Raw genomic sequence first — 20096 nt, 5'->3', positions numbered from 1 at the left:
TTCATTCGCACGTCACTTGGCATTGGCCTTGGGTCACCTTTCTGCCCGGAGCTGGGCTTCACCTGCAAGGGCCAGCACCGTCCCCGTGTGCATGGAGGGGGAGTAACAGTGGGAAACCTCAGCCTGTGTTCCTTCTGATGTAAAAAAATAAAACCTCAGTCGCTATTTTCCAGAGGATGCACGTGAGGTTTGCTGTGCTCCTCAGGGAGCAAGGTACCAAACAAAACCCAGACCGGCTAACGCAGCGCAGAGCTAATGCATCCTCCGCCCTGCAGCACCGACGTCCAAGAACGAGCCCCCTGCCTCTAAGGCAAGCTGAAGATGCTAAGCACCGGTCTCAGGGCTTTAAAGGCACTCTGGCATGCTTAAACCTAAAATCCAGTGGCTGGCAGCCCGCCGGCTCAGTGCCCTCATGAGGTTTGAGACCCAGGCGTTAGCAGGTCCACTGTGGAAAAATTCTGCCCTTGGACCGGTGCACGCCAGCCTCCCCCCGCGGTTTTCCAGGCAGTTACGTGGGTGGATCTGCGGGTCAGATTCAGCCCTGTTTACAAGGCAGATAATCTGGGATGCCTCTGCTGATCTGATTTAAATCAGTCTCAAGAGGCTTGACTCTAATCTGAAGTACCCCGACACACGTCACCCTGTGAAGACTGGGGCAGTGCCCAGCTTAAATCACGCCTGGCACAAAGCTGGCTGCGTCCCCCCGGACACGGTGGGGAGCCTTCCTCCCTGCTCGCTGCGAGGCACCGAGGGCTCCCACTGCCTTTTAGGGCTGGTCACGGGCCCCTGCAAAGGTTCGTGGCCATGCAGGACTCTCCTGGGATAAGGTTGGAGGCTAAAACCCCTGCCCTTGCCACCTCCGGAGGGTGACAGCAGTACCCCGGCGTGCTGGGTTTGCAGCACCCTGCGCCCACATGCTGCCCAGCCCGCAGGTCCCTCCCGCCTCCCAGGGAAGGCGATTACCAGGGCTCTAATTGCTAAAGCCCCGGGGCTGTAGGAGCAGGTTTTCCTGGCACGCATCCTGCTGGCAACCACCCTCAGCCATGGGTTAAGGATGCTGCAGAGAAATGCCTTCCTGGTGGGCAGGATTCAGCCCCATCCCTCTCCTGCCTGCACCGGACCCTGAGCCAGCCCAGCAGGATGCGACCCGCAGCCCCAGCCCCTCCGGTAGCCTTGCACCGGGGCTCTGTGGCCTTCCCGGGAGTAGCACCGGCATGGGGATGAACCTGGCTGCGACAGAGGGCTGGGGTGGTGGGCGTTATCGGCCCCGGGAAGGGGTCAGCAGCCACCACCCGTAGGGAACACCCAAATTTGCATCCCGATTCATGCAGGCAGGAGGTGCTGAGGTGTGCAAGCTGTGCCCCCCCTCCCCGCCCCGTGCCACTCACACCGTCGTGCACCTTGCAAAACGCTCCCGGTTGCAAACTGCCATCCAGGCTCGTTACAAAACCATGCAGGCATGCTCCCGGGAGAGATCGCTTGTCGCCGTAGGCTTGGTGAAAGGATCCTGCTCTACCCTTCGTATTAGGAGCGTGTAGAGAAACGGGGGCTGCTTTTCTGAACCCAGTAAAAGAGCAGACTGCGCTCGGAGCCTGAAGCTGCCAGGAGTAAACCCACGAGGTTGGCAGGGGCTGAGCCCGCGGGCAAAGGGTTAAGGGCAGCGGGGCAGGTCTCCGTGGAGGGGCAGCTGACTCATCCTGCTGCCTGTGCGTAAAGAGGTGGGAGTTGCCATTTAGAGAGAAGATCTGGTGTGTAGGTTGAGCAATATGGAGGGAGCAAATCTGGGGAGAAGGTTAGCGGAGCAGGGAGGGGGGTCTCTGCACCGGGCGGGATGAACGCGCAGAGCAGCTGAGACAATGCTCTGCTTTCCCCTTCCCGATCCAGCTGTGCTGAGGTCCCCGTCCCCCGCTCGCGGATTTCATCACCCTCCACCTCCCCGCTGCCAGCTCGGCTTGGGCAAGGACTGTACTTCACTTCAGGCAAAAATCAGCCGGGTTAGCTCAGCCTAACAATTAAAACTGTTAATGCCAACCCGGCTGATTTCTTGCCTAAAGCAAGCTGCTCCTCCAGCTTGGAGACAGGCAATGCCCTCCGGCAGCAGGAACGGTGGGCGATGAGCAGATGGGGAGGCGGGTGGTGACTGTTTTCACTCCGCAGATGGGGAAACTGAGGCACAGAGCTGCTGGGAGACGGCCATCAAGCAAGAAGGGATCTGGGGCATGGAGAGCGGCAGAATTCAAGTCTGCCAAAGCCCCGGCCAATCCTTCCCCTGGCCAAGAGTGTCTCCTTGCAGGCTGCGAGAGGTGTTGGCTTACTCCCCGGTTTTTGGAGAGCTTTTCCCTGGCTGCGTTAGCTGCATCCTACAGCGGCTCTCGCCCTTTCCTCGCTGCGCTGACCTGTCGCCCATCTGCCCTGCACCAGAATAGCAACAGAACAGAGTGAATCATTGCCACAAACAAGGTGGTGTTCACTTTGCTGGCGGGGGGCAGCGGGGAGGAATAAAAAAAAGCCATAAAAATAACACGGAAAACTGCCCCTGTGCACAAAGGAGGTTTAGGGAGCGCACTAGCCAGCCAGTGGATTTACACAGGCTTTAAATAATATCCTTAATATGGGAAGAGCCTGATTTACTCCCTATCTTTCATGTGGTGGCAGTGGGCCAGGCCTTCCCATGCTGTAAAGTGCGGTGGCTCCGGCGAAGCCCACGGGGCAGGTCCCTGGGCGGTGGCGGTGCCCAGGCTGGCTCCAGGCGGCACCAGCCCCAAAAGGGACCCGGGATGACCTCCCCCAGGGAAACCAGCGCAGCTTTTTTGGCCTTGGTGGAGAAACAGGCGCTTTAGCTCGTGTCAGCTCCTTCTTTTTCCACAGGGAACCTCATTCTCCTCAAAGTGCGTTTTCCTCGGGATTGATTTTCTGTGGCAGGGCTGGATGTGACATTTGCACCCGCACCCGCGTGCCGCTGCGCTCCCAAACGGAGGGCGAAGGGGCCGGCGCCCACCCCCTCCGCGTGCCCCACGCCTTCGCCAAGCCAGGGCGCGGGCACCGACGGGACAAGCGGCCCACGTCCCACCCCGCCGCGATGCGTGCTCAGCGGGGAACTCACCAGAGCCAAGTGGTCCTCCGTCTGCCCGCGGGAGAACAGAGAGAAAACCGAGAGGCACCGTTAACTCGACAGCCCCACCAACCGCCACGCCGCCGCGCTCGCCGGCGCCGTGCCCTCGCCTAACGGGGCACGCACGCGTGACGCTTGTGCCCGGCGCAGGGCTTTGCGCTGTGCTTGTTTGCAGGCACAGGCTTTGCCCCGTGTTTGCATCCAGGGCGGTGCAAACGGGAATCCAAGCCTTCCTCCTCGGGTCTCCCCACCGGCATGGCCCCGGCCAGCTCCCACTCCTACGGCACGGAATAGGTGCCTGCGCCGCATCTGCTCCAGCGCAAAGTCCACCCCGCAAGCAGCCTGCTGGCAGGGGACGCGCTCCCACCCAGGACTCCTTGCAGACCTCTGCCGGGCACTCACCAAATGGTGCATTAACCCCTTCCCGCTCTGCGAGGTGATCACGCGTAGATCCGGCTTGCGGCTGTTGGCGGCGAGCTGCGTGCTGTGGGAGGGCGGTGGCGGGGACTTGGCTGGGATGATCTTGCCCAAGCTGCTGCCGTTGGAGACGGGAAGGAGACCTGGAGAGGCTCTGGCACTCACGTAGCCATTTCCTGCAGGAAAATGGGTGACAGAGAGGGAGGAGGTGAATGCACGGCGACGGTGAACGCAGGGCGGGGGTAAATGTGAGCACGGCGAGTGGTGCCCCAGCGGGGCTCCGTGGGTGCTCCTCCTTGGGGGACCGCACCGTATCCCCCCAGGCTCCCCAAAACCCTCCTGCACACCAGGCAGACTCATCCGCAGCTCCAGGGCAGGTACCTGCCCGCCCGCCAGCAGCACGGCACGGCCTCGAGCAAGCTCTGGAGCATCGGCAGCCGCTCAGAGGATGCGGCGGGTGCATCCTCCCCACCAAGACTGGGCAAGCCTGTCCCGGGCAGGCAGGGCCAGAGGCAGGGCAGGCAGCCGGCCCCGAGCTCCCAGCGCCCGCGGCAGCTCCTCAACCTGCAGGAACCCACAAGCGTTACTGTAATAACAACCAATAAATATTACAGGCCTGATTTGCAGCAAGGCCTCTTTATGCTGCTCTGGCAGGGTACTGGGGCCCTAGCAAGGGGGGGATAATTACTGTTACGTTCACTTTTAAGGTCTCTTTATGGTACCGGAGCAGCGAAAAGGGGCTGTGGCAGAGCAAGGGCTCGGTTCACTGATCCCACCACCCCTTTGAAGATCTGAGGTTCCCTCCTCCTCCTCTTCCTGCTGCCCCACTTAAGGATTTTATGTGCAAAGAGGGCGGGGGGGGGGGGGAGAAAAACAAGAAAGGAAAGGAAGAAAAAAATTTAAAAAGGAAAAGATTTGATGAACATCAGGAAAGGAATAAATTGGATCAGATTACTGTTCTGATGAGGGTTTTTTTTTTTATGAATAGGCCCCAAAGATAGAAAGGCGTTTAGCAATCACCAGGATTCAGCCCTCATATTCATTGCACGTTAGACCGGGAAAAATAGGTCGCTGATTGCATTATTAATCACATCTACCATTGCGCTACATCTGCATTTCAGCAGGCGGCTGGTGGCAGTGACGCCGCCGCCGTGGCGCGTGCTCGTCGAGGGCCGAGCACCAGCCGCTGCCTCTCCCAGAGCTGTCCCGGGGCCGGACACATCGGCGACGGGCCGAGCCAGGCAGGGCCCCGGGAGCCGTGGGTCTGAGCCCACCGACGCTGCCGGGGGCGAGCGATGCTTCCCCGGTGGGTGCCTGGCAGCTGCCCCTCAGGGGTGCCCGTGGTGGCTGGGCTGCTGCAGGATGGCGGCCCCATCTTGCAACTCCTCTGTCCCTGCCCGAGGGAGGCGACCGCCTTCCCTGTCCCCAGCGAGGTGTCCTCCCAGTCGCGAAGCACCGTCAGCAGCCGTGCAGAAGGCACGTGCCTGCTGCGGGAGGTCCCAGGTACCTCTACGCACCATGAACTGCATCCATTTTGCTTGCAAGGCCACTGGCTTTTATATTTATTAACAACGAAGGTGCATAAAATTCCCTGGGTGACCTTCGCTACCCGCAGTGCCGGTGGCCGGTGGCCGTGCAAAAACCGAGGCAAAGCCAAAAGAAACGTTAAACCCCTTGATCTTCCCCTTCCCAAGGCGGCACCGACACGGACGCACACGCGGCCGTCGTGCCGCTTTGAGTTACGCCGCGTTACCGTGCGCACCGCTCGGGGTGTGGATCGGGGTGGCCCCGGTGCTGGAGGGGAGCAGGTTTGGGGGTCCCAGTGCCGCCATTCACCCCCAAAGGGGCTTCCCTGGTATGGGGACTCGGGCGCTGCCGTCAGAGGAGTCCCCCCAGCCTGGATCCGGCCGCCCCCACGAGCTGGCGAGAGAAGGGCTGTGCTCCCACTAGGATTTGAGAATAACCCTCGCCCCAAAAAAGGGGTCCAAAAGCAGAGTACTCCGGGCTGCTTTGCCCCACCCTGGGGTGAATTTGAGCCCGGCAGCACCCCATGCCCTCACAAAGCTGGGGAGGGCCAGGGCACGGCGCTCCCCCGACGGGGCAGGGAGGGTGGGCAAGGCGCCTCACACCCCCGGAGGCACCAGGGAGGGTGCGGGCCATGGCACACAGGCAGGATGCGGGGACAGAGCCCGCATCGCTGCAGGATCCGGCTGCAGGCACCCGGAGGCTGATGACTCAGAGGCAGCAGGTGATTGCTTGGTGCTGCAGAGATTGCAAGGGAGGAGGAGGAGGAGCAGGAGGAGGAGGAAGAGATGTCCCAGGTACCTAAAAACCCCAAGCACAGCGCCAGAGCCATGCGCCCCTCCTACAGCCGGCGCGGGGTGCCCTGGGGATGGCAGGGGTCCGGGGACGGCAGGGGTGCGGGGCTGGCTGCGGCCGGGCTGTCCCTGCTCCTCACGCCCGTTTCCTGGAGCGGCGGCAGGAACGCGGGGAATGCTCTGGTGACGTCAATGCTGACATTCATGGGCCTTGCCAAGCTCCGCGCCGCCGCGGCTGCTCCCAACAGCTGACGTGGGGGCGGCCTTGGGGGGAAAAGGGGCCGCGAAGGTAGCTGGGGGCCACGGCATGACGGCCCCTTCCCTCTGCCTTCGAAGGAGCGGCAAAGCTCCGTGTCGGGCACTGCAAGGTCCTGGGGGAGATGCAGCCCCCTGGCAGGGTTTGCTCTGGAGGTGCAGCCAGGCAGAAATACCCCCGGCGCTGGCAGGGCTCCTGCCCGGCACCGGGAAAAGGTTATTTCTGGGAACGGCCGCGGTGCAGGGGATGGGGATGGGCGGCCGCAGAGCTGCAGAACCATGTCTGGACCAGCCCCGTCCGCGCAACCAGTGGGACCCGGGCTCCGATTTGGTTTTAATTAGGGCAACGCCAAATTCCACACTCCTCCTCTGTGCTGTCGGCTGGAAGCCCACGGCAAAAGCCCCCGCGGCGGGGGACGAGCCAGGCTCCTGGTGCAAGGCTGCCTACCCCGCTCCACCTCGCCTGGGGATGGACGGCATCCACCCCGCTAAGCCCTGGACCGCAGCCCGCCCTGCCCCAGCCCGCAGCAGCGATGCCGGCAGTGGCAGCTGCTTCCCAGCGGGACCCGGGGGCCGTCGCTGGCTTTTGGGTTGCACCTACGCAAGCGCCGGCCCCAAAGACCTCACCCTGCAGACAGCGGAGGCAGACCGTAGGGAGGGAGGTATTATTAGCGCATTTTATAGCTGGGGAGCTAAGCCACAAGGTCTGAGCCTCGTTAGCACTGAGGCTCTCACAGTGGAAAAGGACCTTAATGAGCTTTTTTTCCTTGCAGTAAAGTTCCTTTATATGGCCCAAGTGCAACGAGGAATCAGGTGTTAAGTGACTCACCCGAGGTCAGGGGAGGAACTGGCTGTAGCACGGGGAGCTAAACCCAGAGCTGCCCAAACCATGGTCCTCAGTGGCCACCTCTGCTGCCCCCTTGACTTGCAGCTCTCCCACAGACCCAGGGGAGATGCTGGCCCCCAGGGCACACCCCACCCTCCTGCCTCGGTCTCTGGGGTCTCCGCCGAAGCCAGCAGCCCCCCGCGAAGGCACTGGCCTGGAGCTCCACGTGCCAAACCCTCCTGCTGCCAACAGCAGCAAAAATCCTCCCTAGAGCTTCTCCATCGACTGACGGCACTGAACAGCACAGCAAAATCCTGTAACGCGTGGGGAAACCACAGCAAGGAGTGGCAAAACAGAGCCCGGGGCGCGGGTCCCGGGGCCCACACCACTCGCCGAAAGGCAACAGCTCCTCACTTACCCACGGGGCTCGGGCAGGCTCCGTTCGTGTTGTTCAGGTCTCCCCCGAGCATCGCCCCTGCAAAGCAATTGGGAACACGGGGTCATCGTCCGCTTGGAAACAGGGTGAGCATCCCTCCTTCTGGGGGGGGAGGAAGAGGGAGAGGATGAGGGAGGAAGGCAGAGGAAAAAGAGTGGTGTTGCCTTCCTGGGGAGAAAGTCCTGGGCAAAATGAGCAGCATTCCTGGTGATCAGGTTGGGAAACATTATCCAGGCAGATCCGTTTCCTTTGGGCAGGAGCCAGGCAGCACAGGAGCCCGCTCCAAAGGAGGCGGCTTGGAAAACACTGCGGCTATTTTATTCCAAGGCCCCCTTTGGGGGACACGGGGCCGGTGCTGCCAGGGAAGAGAGCCCCAGCAGCAAGACGTGAAACACTATCTCCCCTGTAATGTTCACACCGAATGGAAACCATCCCCGCGCGCTGCCAGGACGCTGCTACAATTCGCCCTCCCACGGTCCCAACGCTTGGAAAGCGCCGCCGCTCCCCGCCGTGCCGGGGAAAAAAAACGTACCAGAGGCCTTTTTATCCCCAATAAACTGAATGTTTTGCCTCGCCTGCAAGAAGATTTTATTTTTTTCTGCCTTTTTACTGAGTTATTTCTGAAAGCCACCTATTCATGACCCGGGGCTGCCTGGGCACGCCGCAGGCACTGATTTCGGCCAACAGCCGGCACGGAGGCTCCGGAGCTGCAACCGCAGTCATCCCGGAGCCCTGGACAGGGAAACGAGGAGCCTCCCATCCCAAACCCCACCTCTAACCACCGCCCAACGCTTCTCACCCCAGATGGGGAAACCTGAGACGAAAACCTTTCTTTCCAGCCCCCAGCTCTCAGGCTGGGCTTGCAGCGAGCCCCTGAAAGCAGGAAGAGTGCTGGAGGGCTGAGCCGCTGCAGGGGAGCGTGTTCGCTCCCCACCTGGGAGCATGATCGGGGATGGCTGTGGTCCCAAAAATATTTTACAGCTTGATAAAGGGCAAGGTGACCCCCAAAACGTGGCACCGCAGCACCCTCCCTTCAAGGGATGGGGATACAAAGTCCCGGAGGAGGGACCCCCAGCAGGATCTGGGGGCTGTGCCCTGCTGTGGGACCCCACTTGCACCCCACGCCAGCACCCACACTGCTGAAGCGGGCTCACCCCCTTAGGTGAGCGGCGCAGACCCCATCCCCAGCCCCATAAACCCGCCCTGGGCCGCCCTTCTCCCGTGCCATCCCCCAGCAGATGCCATCGGCCAGCGCCGATACCGACCCAACGCTCTGCCGCGCGTTTGCTTTGGAGGCAACGCTCCGCTCTCAGCTCGAGTGCGTTGCTAAAAAAAAAAACCCAAAAATTAAGGGGGAAAAAAAACCCAAGTTCTTCTAACATGCAAGGGCCTGGCTCCTATAAACAGGATTTCTCCCGTGTCCCAGGCAGCGAGTGAATGAGACGCAGATGGCTGGACTTGGAACACCTCTGCGCTCGCAACCACAAAATTATCCCCCTTCAAACAAACGGCGAGCGAGGGAGATGGAAACGGCGAGCCTCCAGCGGGGTCTGCGTTACAACGAAGCCTCTTTTGGGTTGTTTTTTTTTTTTCGGCAGAGGGGCCTGCGAGAGGGCAGGGGAGGTCCCCGCAGCCGGCGCTACGGCTGCCTGCGCCCGAGGAGGGCTCTGCCGCCCAGCCTGGAGTGACATGTTGCTCTTTGGGAGCAGTCCTAGAGCAGAAAGACCCCTCTCCCTGAGGTCTGGGGGCCTCATCCTGGTATCTGAGTGCTTCAAGGCACCCCCAAGACCGTGTGGAGAGGGCAGTAAGCAAACAAGCCGGCTGCGAACCGTGGCTCCTTTCGCATCCCAGCCCAGGCACCTTTCTGCTTGCTCTGATCCAGCCAGCCAACCTGCTTCTGGAGGCACCTCCCAGCCCTTCTCCCACCCCTCCAGCCCCTTTGCAAAGTGCCCCCTAAGCTCTCGCAGCCCCGGGGGCTGCAGCCGAGTGCCCACCGCCCAGATGTCCAGGCGGTCGCAGTTACCGGCTCTGCCATTTGCAGCCCGTATGATTTTTACAGCCCATCTGTGACAACCAAAATAGCAGGCAGGGGCTTTCTGCACGCTATTATTATTTATGATCGCACTGTGGGAGGGCCGGGCTGCGATCACACGTTGTCGCTGTCGTCGTCCATCCCCCCCCCCCACCACCACTGCAGGGGACATGGGTGACGAGATCCTCTCCCCCAACCTGCCCTCCGCCACCCATCGCCGGTCCCCGCTGGAAACGACTGCTCCCTCCGATCTGTCAGCAGATCCGCATGAGTAATCGCTCGGCGACCAACTGCAACCGGCACAGCCCAACTCAGAAAAGCCCTTTTTAGGCAGCAGTCCCATGTCACCGGAGTGCCACCGGCGAGCGGGATGCCGGCAGCCACCCCCAAGCCTGGGAACGGCGCCGGGTGACTCATCTCCTTGCGCTGCCCAACCTCGAAACAGATCCCTGCAGGGATCCAGCTCTCGAAAAGACCTTGGTATGGCCAAGGTGGGGGTGGGGGAGTCACCCCCAGTTTGAGGCCAAGGCGCAAACTGGTGGCATCAACCTCTAGCAGGGCAGGAACAAGCACCCGCCGGCAACAAGCCTTCCGGGCTGCTCGTGCCACCCACAGACGCCGGGGATGGAGGCAGCAGGGGCGTCCACTCCCTCCCGGGGTGCCCCGTGCTCGGCGCTGCACACCCAGCAAGGCTCTGGCGGGCAGGATGAGGAGCAAGGGGTGCGAAGGGTCACGGCATCGCTCACCTGCGCTGGCCGGCCTCTGTGGCAGCCCTGGGGACACGGTGTTTCTCTGCAGCGCCGGTTGCTGCGGCGAGAGGAGCCGGGGGTCTGTCAGCGAGGAGGTCACCAGGGACTGGGTCACCAGCGAGCTGCCCGGGTTGCTGAACTGCAGCGTGTTTTGGTTGGTCACCGGCACCGTCACGGGCATGGCGAAGTTCGGAGCGGGCACTGCGGACTGAACAGAGAGCAAGGGGTAAAGGGGTGCAGGCGCCGCTGGGCGAGGTGCAGGGGTGAACTTCCTCGCTTTGCAGGCTCCGAGCAAGGGCGGGCCTGATCCTGCATCACAGCAGCAGCAACACCCCACTGCTGAAGAACGGGGGACAGGCCGGAGCCCCCCTAGCCCCCGTTTCACTGCTGACCTGCGCTGCTGCGCTTACACCCTGCCCACGCTGGCATCTCGAAGGGACGCACCGGCCCCCGGCCCCCACCGGGGGAGACTGGGAAGAGCAACTGGCTGCCCGTTCAGATACATCAAAGCTTTGCAACCGGTTGCTTTGGTCTCATTTTCAGGCCGTATTTATTCACCCGCAGCATTTTCAGGACAGCCTGCGGAGAGGTGGCTGGGAACACCCCGAAGCATCGAGACGGGCAGCAGCACGATGGTCTGCCCCCACCTGCACCGAGAGCAGCCGAGCTGCCCTTCGTCCCACCGCAGAGGCCAAGCGGCCCGCAGGGATTTTACGAGGCTGTTCGTCATCCGGTGGGATGGGACGAGCCCTCCCAAAGAGCCGGCAGAGGATCACCAGTTTGGGCTGGCACTGCTGCCCGCGGCCGAGCACCTGGGAAAGGCTCGGTTTGCTCCGCACAGCCGCTGGGTGACACTGGGATCCATCCTGGCACCTCCAGGAGCTGCTGGGAAGGAGGAGGAGCTGTCCCCAGGGAAGCAGGAGCATCGCTAAAGCCCTATCCTTGGCCCCGGGTCGAGGACCAGCTTCACCTACCAGCGTCCCCGCTGGAGCCAGACTCGCCGTGATTATCCTAGCCGTCTGTCTTATGTCACTGATTTGCTCTTCGTTAACAGGAGCAGGCACCTGCTTAGAGGCTTTAGCAGGGGCTTTGCTAAAGTCCCACTTTAATTTGTTGAAGGCTGGAGAGGCAGAGCAGCCCAGCACTGGATGGGAGCGTCGCGGGGCCAGAGCTGGGACCCCGCAGGCTGCACCAGCGAGGGCACAGGGAGCCGAGCATCCCCCACGTTGCAGCTGGGTGGGGGCTGCTGCCCTGCGGCCCCCTCCCCTCTAGAAATCTGCTCCTAGATGGGTGATTTTCATCTGGGGGAGAGGGGAGGAGGGGAGGAAGGAGTGGGACGGTGCTCACCCACGCCTCGCTGCTGGAAACCCTCCCCACCAGCCTCTCAAGGGCATCCTGTCCTTCAGAGATATCCCGTGGCTGCAGCCAAGCTCAGAGGACAGCGGCTCTGAGCCTGCGCCGCAGCACCGCTCCGAGGGCCACCAGCCCGCTCTTCAAAGGGACGGGGCTCGGCATTTCCCAGACCTTTACACGCTGCCGGGGAGAGCTGTAATGCAGAGCCCTCCCTCTGCTCGGCCCCGGGAGCTTGTTCTGCATGGCTGCAAAACCGGGAGGGGGAAGGTTTCTTGGGCGCTGCATGAACACCGAAGCAGCGTTGTGTAATAAATCACTGCAAATGCGTCTGCGTGCGTGCACGTTCCCGGGAAAGGGAAAGCTAAACCCCGTGCATCGCATCTTCAGCAACGCTGTGATAAAGCCGGGAGGTTGAGAAACCAACTGGAGAGCAGAGTTTTTGCTTTTAATCCGTATCTATCCCGTTGCATCTTCAAACAAGCGAGATGCACACCCAGGCCACCAGCTAAGCGGTCCCAGGTCCCATCCCCCCCTCCCCCGGGCCCCAGGGAAGGCACAACTAGGGAAGGCGGCTCACACATCAGTCCAAAATCTGGGGGAGAAGATGCACACATCAGCCAAACCTCAACGATTTCTGTTTTCATTAAAAGTGATTACAAACACCCAATGCAGAAGCCACGCCAAGGCCTCTCTTTAGCAAACAAGGCTGTTGTTAAGCTTCCCCGGCCGCCGAGTCTGGTTAGTTCTTGTCACACGCAAAACCAACCCAGCTGGTTAAAAAGGAAAAGCGTCTTCTTCAACTGCACACGCTCCACCTGCATCGCTCAGTCCCTTGCTGCACAGGGAGGTTTAGTCGGGGAGCCAGATGCTACGCCCTGACTACGAAGCGCCCAGCACCTGAATGCCACCAGCCAAAATGCCTTTAGGGCATGGACTGTTCCTTTATGGCACGTCTGGAAGCCACCCCCGGCGATGGGAGCCTGCTTGGAGCCCTCCATTTGCAGCAGAAAAATAGAGACGCTAAGCAGCCCCTGCTTTCTAAGGTCGTTCTGCACCAAGGAGAAAGCTCTGCTGGCTTTTTGACCTATTTTGCACCGGTGGCAGGGCTTGTGCGAGGCACCCGAGGCCGTATCCCCACCCCACGCAAGCCCTGGCGGGGTGGAAACCTGCCCCCTGCTAGTGAAACCAGGGAGAAACCTCTGGGAGGACAAGGCAGAGCCTCGCCTCGCAGGAGCTAATCCTGCACTAAACCCACCCCGGAGGGATGGGCTTGCTGTCGCAGCAGAGCCGCGAGCAACCATCACCGCCTGCACCCCGTTTCGCTTCACCTCCCCAGGGCTTGGGGAAGCCACCCCCTCCCCGCCGTCAGATGCAGGGGATGGAGATGCTGATCTGGGGGTCCTTGGGAAGCTCCCGGAGAGACGCAGCGCTCACCTGCTGAGTCAGCAAAATGAATAGCTGTGGATTTCACAAGACCCAAATCTCAAGAAAACCCAGACTTTTAACTTGTGGGGGCTTGCAAAGCACTGAAAGACAGATTATTGGGTTCTTTTTTTGAGGGGGTGGGGTGGGTTGTGTGCAATTTTTGCAGTGCTGCGTCCAGCCCTTGAAAATGAGCCTCCTTTCTGCTCCTGGCAGCATTAATTATGGCTGCAGCGACTCGGGCTAATCCCTCTGAAGAAGCCTTGCCTGCATCAATAGTCTCTGCTCCCTTGAACTAACAACTAATTTGAAACGTGTCCCCCTCCTCCTCCCGTCTCCTGACACAAATCCCTTTCAGCACTGTCCTGATGCCACCCCGGTGACGGCTCCGGGATCACAGGCTAAAACCTCCCTGGATTTCTGCCTCGGCCACCAGCTGCCCCGAGGGCTCAGTGGATTTGGGGGGAATTAATGCGGAATAGCCCAAACCAGGCTGAGTCTTGCAGGGATGCGAGGGGCCAGCGCCTACCACCAGCTCGCCTGAACGCTGGGGTCTTAACCCAGGCAAAAAGCCCTTTTTGGGGGGGAAAAGGGGCAAAAAAGGAGGCCCCAATGCAGTATTTGCAGCAAAGGAGGGGGAACAGCCAATATTGGCTCCAGCCAGAGCCAAGGAGGCTCAGGAATGCTGAGCTAACGGGAACGGTTTTCCCAAGGCTTGTTCCTGCTTCTCGGGGTGGGAAACAGGAGGGACCCTCAAGGCCCCTCGTGCATCTCACCCGTCAGACCTGGGGTGCATTCGGGGCGGTGGGGGGCTGCGCATCGGCTCCCAAGGCACAGCACGGCTCCGAAGCAAAGCCATGCAAAGTCCCCCCTCCCCGGTCACCTGGAGGCATCCGGGGAGGGGCAAGGGGGGGCTGCAGACCACCAGCTACTCACTGCGAGCCGGTAACTCTGCATCATTTTATCAAACTCCTCATCAATCTTTTTATATTTCTCCTCCGTCTGCGGGGTCAACGCAAACACTTCATCCCCTTCTGGGCTCTCGCACTCCCTGTGCTTCTTGTTCAGCGCCTGTTACGTTTTGGGGCGGGGGGGGCGGGAACGGGGACACGGGGAGGGTGTCGGGGAGGGATCAGGGGACGAGGTTGGAGGGAAATCGAACAGAAGAAAAACAAAACAAAAAAAAAAACATATAATGAAGGTTTTCTGGCCAAGGGGCAGGTACTTACACCGTATCGCTTGAACAGGATATCCAGATCCTCGCTGCCTTTACGGTATTTATCCTCCATCAAGGGGCTCTGGTCTATCGAGTCATCGCCGTCGGGCTCCGGGCTGTCACAGCCGTTAAAACCTTTCTTTCTTAACGTCTGAAAACACAATCGGGACAGTTTGAGATCTGGGAGTGGGGATGGGGAACACGGGCGGCTGCCTGGGATGGGCAGGGCCCCCCAAAAAACATCCCCCGGCCCATAAAGACGAGGACTTGCCCAAATTAACACCTTTGCCCCAAGATGACGTTGACCTCAATGGGGTTAAAGAGTCAGGATCTGGCCCTCGGGTTTCGACGCCGGGGTGTCTCTAATTAAGGAATTACAGTGTGGGGATGGACGGGGAGAAACTTCTTTGCTTTCAAAGGGTCTGGTTACGCCGGAGCTGAACTTGGCCCCGTACCAGCTCAGCCGCATTCGTCACCTACAATTACTACAAAGACAAGGCGGGGAAATAAACCTTAACGATATCTGCTTGCCTGCTAAAAATAGGGAAAACCTCCTTACGCACAGGAAAATAATAAAAACAAAATAATAAGCAAAAAGCAGCTCGTCCCCGGGAAAAACCAGGCGGGTGGCATTTACCGCGCGCGCCGCAGCGGGAGCATCGCAGGAGAGGGCGCGTGGCCCGGCGCCAGCCCGCGGGCGCCAGCCCTGCGGGGGGGTGACATGGGGCGGGGGGTGACGGTGACAACGCCCCGGCTGCAAAGGCCCAGGGCGCTAACGGAGAGCTGACGACGCAACATCTCCTCCTTTGCTGCAGGAGCCCGGCAATGGTGCGCCTGGGCTACGGCGAAACCCCCCCCCAAAGCTCTTCTTTCACGCTCGGTAGCCAATTTGCAGATTGCGTTACACAGGCACGTTTAATCATTTTATTTTCAAAATACCATAAGCAATTAGGCGTTATTATGGAGCTGTCACTTGCCAATTTTTTTGTTTTTCTTTTTTTTTTTTTTTAGAAGTCAAAGCTACAGAATTTCCTGGAAGTCTTGATCTCTTTTCGTGCCAAATTCAGTGGGGAAGGTGGGGGGGGGGAAGAACCTTGACAATTCTCTGTCTTCCTAAACAGTAATAAACATCTCTATTTTGAGGTTTTGAGGCCAAAACGTATCATGGAGTGGCTCCCCATCTACCTGCGAGCTCCGGGTAACAGAGCTTGTAGGGGAATTTTGGCTGGCGTAGATAAAAACCACCTCCAGAGGGGATAAAAACCATCTCCAGAGTGGATAAAAACCATCTCCAGGGCAGAAAAAAAGCCGCCTCCAGAAGGGCCGGGATGGCCGGAGGCAGGTTTTGCTCGGCATGGGTACCGCACCCCGCGCTGCCCGGCTCGGCCCCTTCCCCCCGCCTCGCTCGGTGGCCACTTGCAGCGGGTGGCAACACTCAAAACGACAGGCGCCAAACCCATCCCCCGGCCTGTTTTCTATCCGGCTGAAGCTTTTCACAATATTTTCAATTCAAATGACCCCTTTGCAGTCATAATTTTAACACTCATTACTTAGATTTAATCCGCAGAGGGGAAAAGTCCTGACCCATGCCCAGCTCCGGCAGTGAAGGGTCCGGCTTGCTCCTGGCCACGGCGGCATCCGAAGCCGTGTTTGGAGTTACCAGTAATTCCTGCTGCCTAACAATTATTACCCAATTACCTAATAATAACCCCTGGTCCCCCGAATTTGTGTTATTTGTTGTCTCTTTACAGAGAAGGGCACCGGGAATGCGAGTTATTGGCAACCTGGGAGGTTCCCAGGGCTTTTTTTGCAGGTTCCCGAGGATTTTTCCCTATTATTTTTCTATTTTTGTACGTGTCCTTGTTTGTTCTTAGAACGAGCCAAAAAAAGGAACGAGCGCTGCCGGTGGGGAAGGAACGGCTTTAGTTTGTTTTTTTTTTTTAATTGGAAACTGAGGTTTTTTCAGTTTTTTTTTCCCCGAAGCCTTTTGTTTCACCGATGCAGCCGAAGGATGGAAAGTTGAGGCCTTCTTTGAAAAAGAATTTTTTAAAAAGAAGTTTTTTTCCTCCTTCTCTCTCTCTCTCAGAAGCAAAACGGAAAAAGCTGTTCCATGAGCAGCGGAAGGGATGAAGCTGGGTTTCCTTCGGGTGCTGGCTCGGGAGACTCTCCGGTGTCTAATAGGGGGCTGTGCCCACCTCGCAGCAGTTGTCTTCGCAGGGGCAGTAACTGGATGTCCCACTTCTGCCCTCCCATTCTTGGCTGGGAAACATGAAGGTGATTCCTCACGTCCCTGGAAGCTCTCCTCCTCTGCCAAAGGCTGCCAGCAGGTTCCGGAGCCGGGGGGTTGGACAAGCAACCATCCCCCAGGACCCTCAGAGAAGGGACCCTCACAAGTGAATTTTCTGGAAGAGGTTTCAGCAGAGCAACAACATCCTTCTCCTTTCTAAAACCTGCAGCAATGAAGCGGCCCAGGAGGTTTTAAGTGGCTTCCAGCTCCCCTGGCTCTGCCCCATATTTACCACCCAAAGAAAGCACAGGGAGGAGCAACGGGCAGCCGCCGCTGGCTGCGGTGTTTTGCCATTTCTAAATCTGCATGAAATCGTCCTGGGGTTTGTTCCTGCAAAGACTCTGTCGAGGCAAGCGGAGCAATGGGGAAAGTCCAGCTCCGTTCACCCAGACCCAGAAAAGCCCCTCCAAGCAGCTCATAGCATCGCCCCTCTCTGCGCTTCCCAAGGTCTTTCTTCTCTGCGGGTCTCATATATTTGGTGTCTAACACAACTTCAACTTAGACACCAGCTGGTGCCTTGGTCTCTTCCCTTTCCCTGGCCGCTAATGTAATGAAATTAGTTGTAACTTAATTGTCTTTGAGACTCACACCGCCCTGCCGAGTTCGGTCCACAGCACAGAATCACAGAATCATTAAGGTTGGAAAAGACCTCTCGGATCATCAAGTCCAACCCCCAACCCAACACCCCCAGGCCTCCTAAACCATGTCCCCAAGTACCATGTCTACATGGTTTCTGAACCCCCCCAGGGACAGTGACCCCCCACCTCTCTGGGCAGCCTGTGCCAGGGCCTGACCCCTCTGGCAGGGAAGGCATTTTCCCTCACACCCAACCTAAACCTCCCCTGACGCAGCCTGAGGCCGTTCCCTCTCGCCCCGTCACTGGTGACCTGGGAGCAGAGACCAGCCCCCCCCTCACTCCAGCCCCTCTCAGGGGGTTGCAGAGAGCGAGAAGGGCTCCCCTCAGCCCCCTCTTCTCCAGGCTAAACCCCCCCAACCCCCCCAGCCGCCCCCCAGCACACTTGTGCTCCAGACCCTGCCCCAGCCCCGCTGCCCTTCTCTGGACACGCTCCAGCCCCTCCAGGCCCTTCTTGTCCCGAGGGGCCCAAACCTGAGCCCAGCATTCGAGGTGGGGCCTCCCCAGGGCCGAGCACAGGGGCCCCATCCCTGCCCGGCTCCTGCTGGCCACACCAGGGCTGACACAAGCCCGGGGGCTGGTGGCCTCCTTGGCCACCCGGGCACTGCTGGCTCATGCCCAGCCGGCTGTCAGCCAGCACCCCCAGGGCCTTCTCCGCCGGGCACTTCCCAGCCCCTCTGCCCCAGGCCTGGGGCGCTGCCTGGGGTTGGTGTGACCCAAGGGCAGGACCCGGCCCTTGGCCTTGTTAAACCTCACACAGCTGGCCTTGGCCCATGGATCCAGCCTGCCCGGGTCCCTCTGCAGAGCCTTCCTGCCCTCGAGCAGATCGACACTCCCGCCCAGCTCGGTGTCATCTGCCAACTGACTGAGGGTGCCCTCGATCCCCTCGCCCAGATCATTGATGAAGACACTAAACAAGGCTGGCCCTGACCCTGAGCCCTGGGGAGCCGCGCTGTGACCGGCCGCCCGCTGGGTTTAGCTCCGATCACCGCAGCTCTCTGGGCTCGGCCGGCCAGTTTTTCACCCAGCACCCCGACCTGTGAGGGGTGGTCACGGTGCCCCCATCGCCACTCCCATAGGAAACTCGCTGGCAGCCCCAGGAAGCATCGAGCCAGGCGTGCGAAGGGGGAAGAGCTCCGTGAGATTGGATTATAACCCTTGCCGCAGCACGGGGCTGCCAGAGCCGCGGGCAGGGAGGGGAAGAAGGGGACGGGGACGGGCTCCAGAAATGGCGCAGCAGAGGACGGGGCCGATGGGCAGCGCAGCAGGACGGGAAGCACCGGCGGCGGTGGGTGACCGGGGCCCAAGTCGCAGCAGGACACGAGCCAAAGCAGCACGGCTCGCAGCAATCTGCTGCTCAGAAAGAGGTTTGGAATGACAAAACGCCATTTCTAGCCATATGAGCGTCGGCTGCTGGGGTTTTTTTTCTTTTTTTTTTGACAAAAAAATGTGTGTCCCACATTTTCTGCTTTTTGACAAGATGATGTAAAAGGAAAACAATCTTGCTGGAGCGAGAATCAAACCCAAAGATTCCCATTTTCAGGATTTCTGCAAGGTCTTTTAGAAAAGAGCTTTTCTTCTCGTTCCTCCTCGTTCCCTTTTCCAGGGCAGAACAGAAGATGCAGGGAGGCATGAAACGTTTTGTCACTGGGTTGCATCCAGTGGAGCACAACTATTTTTCATACAAAGTAGATTTACATTCAGTTCCTTCCCAGCAGAAAATTATCAAAGGAGAAAACCAGGGTGCGAACTACACATGGCAAAAAAACCCCCGCTCATCATCGGGTGGTCTCCTTGGTGGCCCCAGGTCCCCCCACTCTACTGGGAGTCCCCCCATGGCAGGACCCGCTGCAGGTCCTGCTCTTCCAGGCGATGCTCCCACTCCCGTGATCCGAGCTCGTCCGAGAGCAGATTTTCCAACCCGAAGAGGGTGAGAGAGCAGCAGGAAACACAGAACATGTGAGAGGAAACGCTGCTCGACCAGGATGTGGTCGACTTCCCTTGGAGGGGGGAGACTCAACCGCCCCAGGCTTTGGGGAAGTCTGGATGAGCACGAGGATGAGGATGAGAATGAGGATAAGGATGAAGATGCAGCACCAGCAGCTGCCTCTGCACTTCGCCGCTTCCCCACCATCCTGCAAAATGCCTGATTTTACACGCTCGGGGGAACGACAACCCCAAGAATGAGAATTAGGGAAAAATCTGCTTCCCTGGGACATTCAGCCAAGGAAAGGAAAGAAACTGCCGTGTGACTTTAACTGGCTCTGGAGCATCCCCGTGCCCGGCTCGCTCTGCTCTCGTCCAAGTCCCTTATCAGAAACTGGCACGTCAGCTGGGCTGTGAGGAAACGAGAAGCGACAGCGAGGAGCAAAGCCGGCGTGATCCCAGCCTGGGCACGCACGTGGCACCCAGCGTGCCTGTCTGGGGGCCTCAGCTGTCCCCCGCCTGATTAAGGAAACCCCCCTCTCTGCATTAAGAGAGATTTTCTCAGATTTAAAAGCTTGCAATGGCCGGGACTTTGCCAGGCACAGAGTGAGCCGCAGGGGTTGCGTGGCTGAATCCCACTCCCGACGGCCGCTGATGAGCCTCGGCGTGGCTGAAACACGGAGGCGCCCCCCCAAAAGTCAGCCAGGGTGTTGAACCCCTCTTGAACCGGGGCCGGGTACCCTCACCCCAGAGCAGCTCTGCCTCTCACTACATATCCAGGGGGATAAACCCCTCAAGGGCACGCCCATGCAGCATGTTATGGGGTGTCCTCAGTGCCCCCCACAGACTGCACCCCTCCAGGACCAGAAAGAAAAAGGGGATCTCATGTTTACTTCAGTTTTAAAACATAATTTGAACAGACCAACTTTTACAGCCTGGAGTTGGTGGTACCAGCCCCAGGAGGGTTTGGGTACCAGGAGCCCCCCAGCCCAGCTGGGAGAGGAGACCCTGGTTTGGCCAAGCCGCCAGAGCCACCGCTCGCTCCCCCTCTGCCAGGAAAATGAAATCAAGAGGCTTCTGCCGCGATTCACCCAGGTCCCGGCTGCTCCTCAT

At 59.5% G+C, this 20096-nt stretch overlaps 1 protein-coding gene across 11 annotated transcripts in view; it reads right to left on the bottom strand.

The window, feature by feature from the left end:
• MEF2D (myocyte enhancer factor 2D) overlaps window positions 1-20096 on the bottom strand; it is a 78658-nt gene that overhangs the window by 7079 nt on the left and 51483 nt on the right. For 8 of the 11 annotated variants that reach the window (XM_075075354.1, XM_075075353.1, XM_075075360.1 and 5 more), the window contains 5 exons: window positions 14150-14287; window positions 10143-10353; window positions 7347-7403; window positions 3515-3705; window positions 3104-3124 (listed from right to left, as the gene is read on the bottom strand). In XM_075075354.1, the coding sequence (XP_074931455.1) occupies window positions 3104-3124; window positions 3515-3705; window positions 7347-7403; window positions 10143-10353; window positions 14150-14287 (618 nt within the window). Of the gene's footprint in view, window positions 1-3103; window positions 3125-3514; window positions 3706-7346; window positions 7404-10142; window positions 10354-13856; window positions 13992-14149; window positions 14288-20096 lie in introns of all 11 variants that reach the window. The other 3 variants (XM_075075362.1, XM_075075364.1, XM_075075363.1) reach the window with 3 other exon arrangements.

This window comes from Phalacrocorax aristotelis, chromosome 25 (genome assembly GCF_949628215.1).
Source record: "Phalacrocorax aristotelis chromosome 25, bGulAri2.1, whole genome shotgun sequence".
NCBI lineage: Eukaryota > Metazoa > Chordata > Aves > Suliformes > Phalacrocoracidae > Phalacrocorax > Phalacrocorax aristotelis.
The sequence above is the reverse complement of the archived record's forward strand: the minus strand, read 5'-3'. Positions and strand labels throughout refer to the sequence as shown.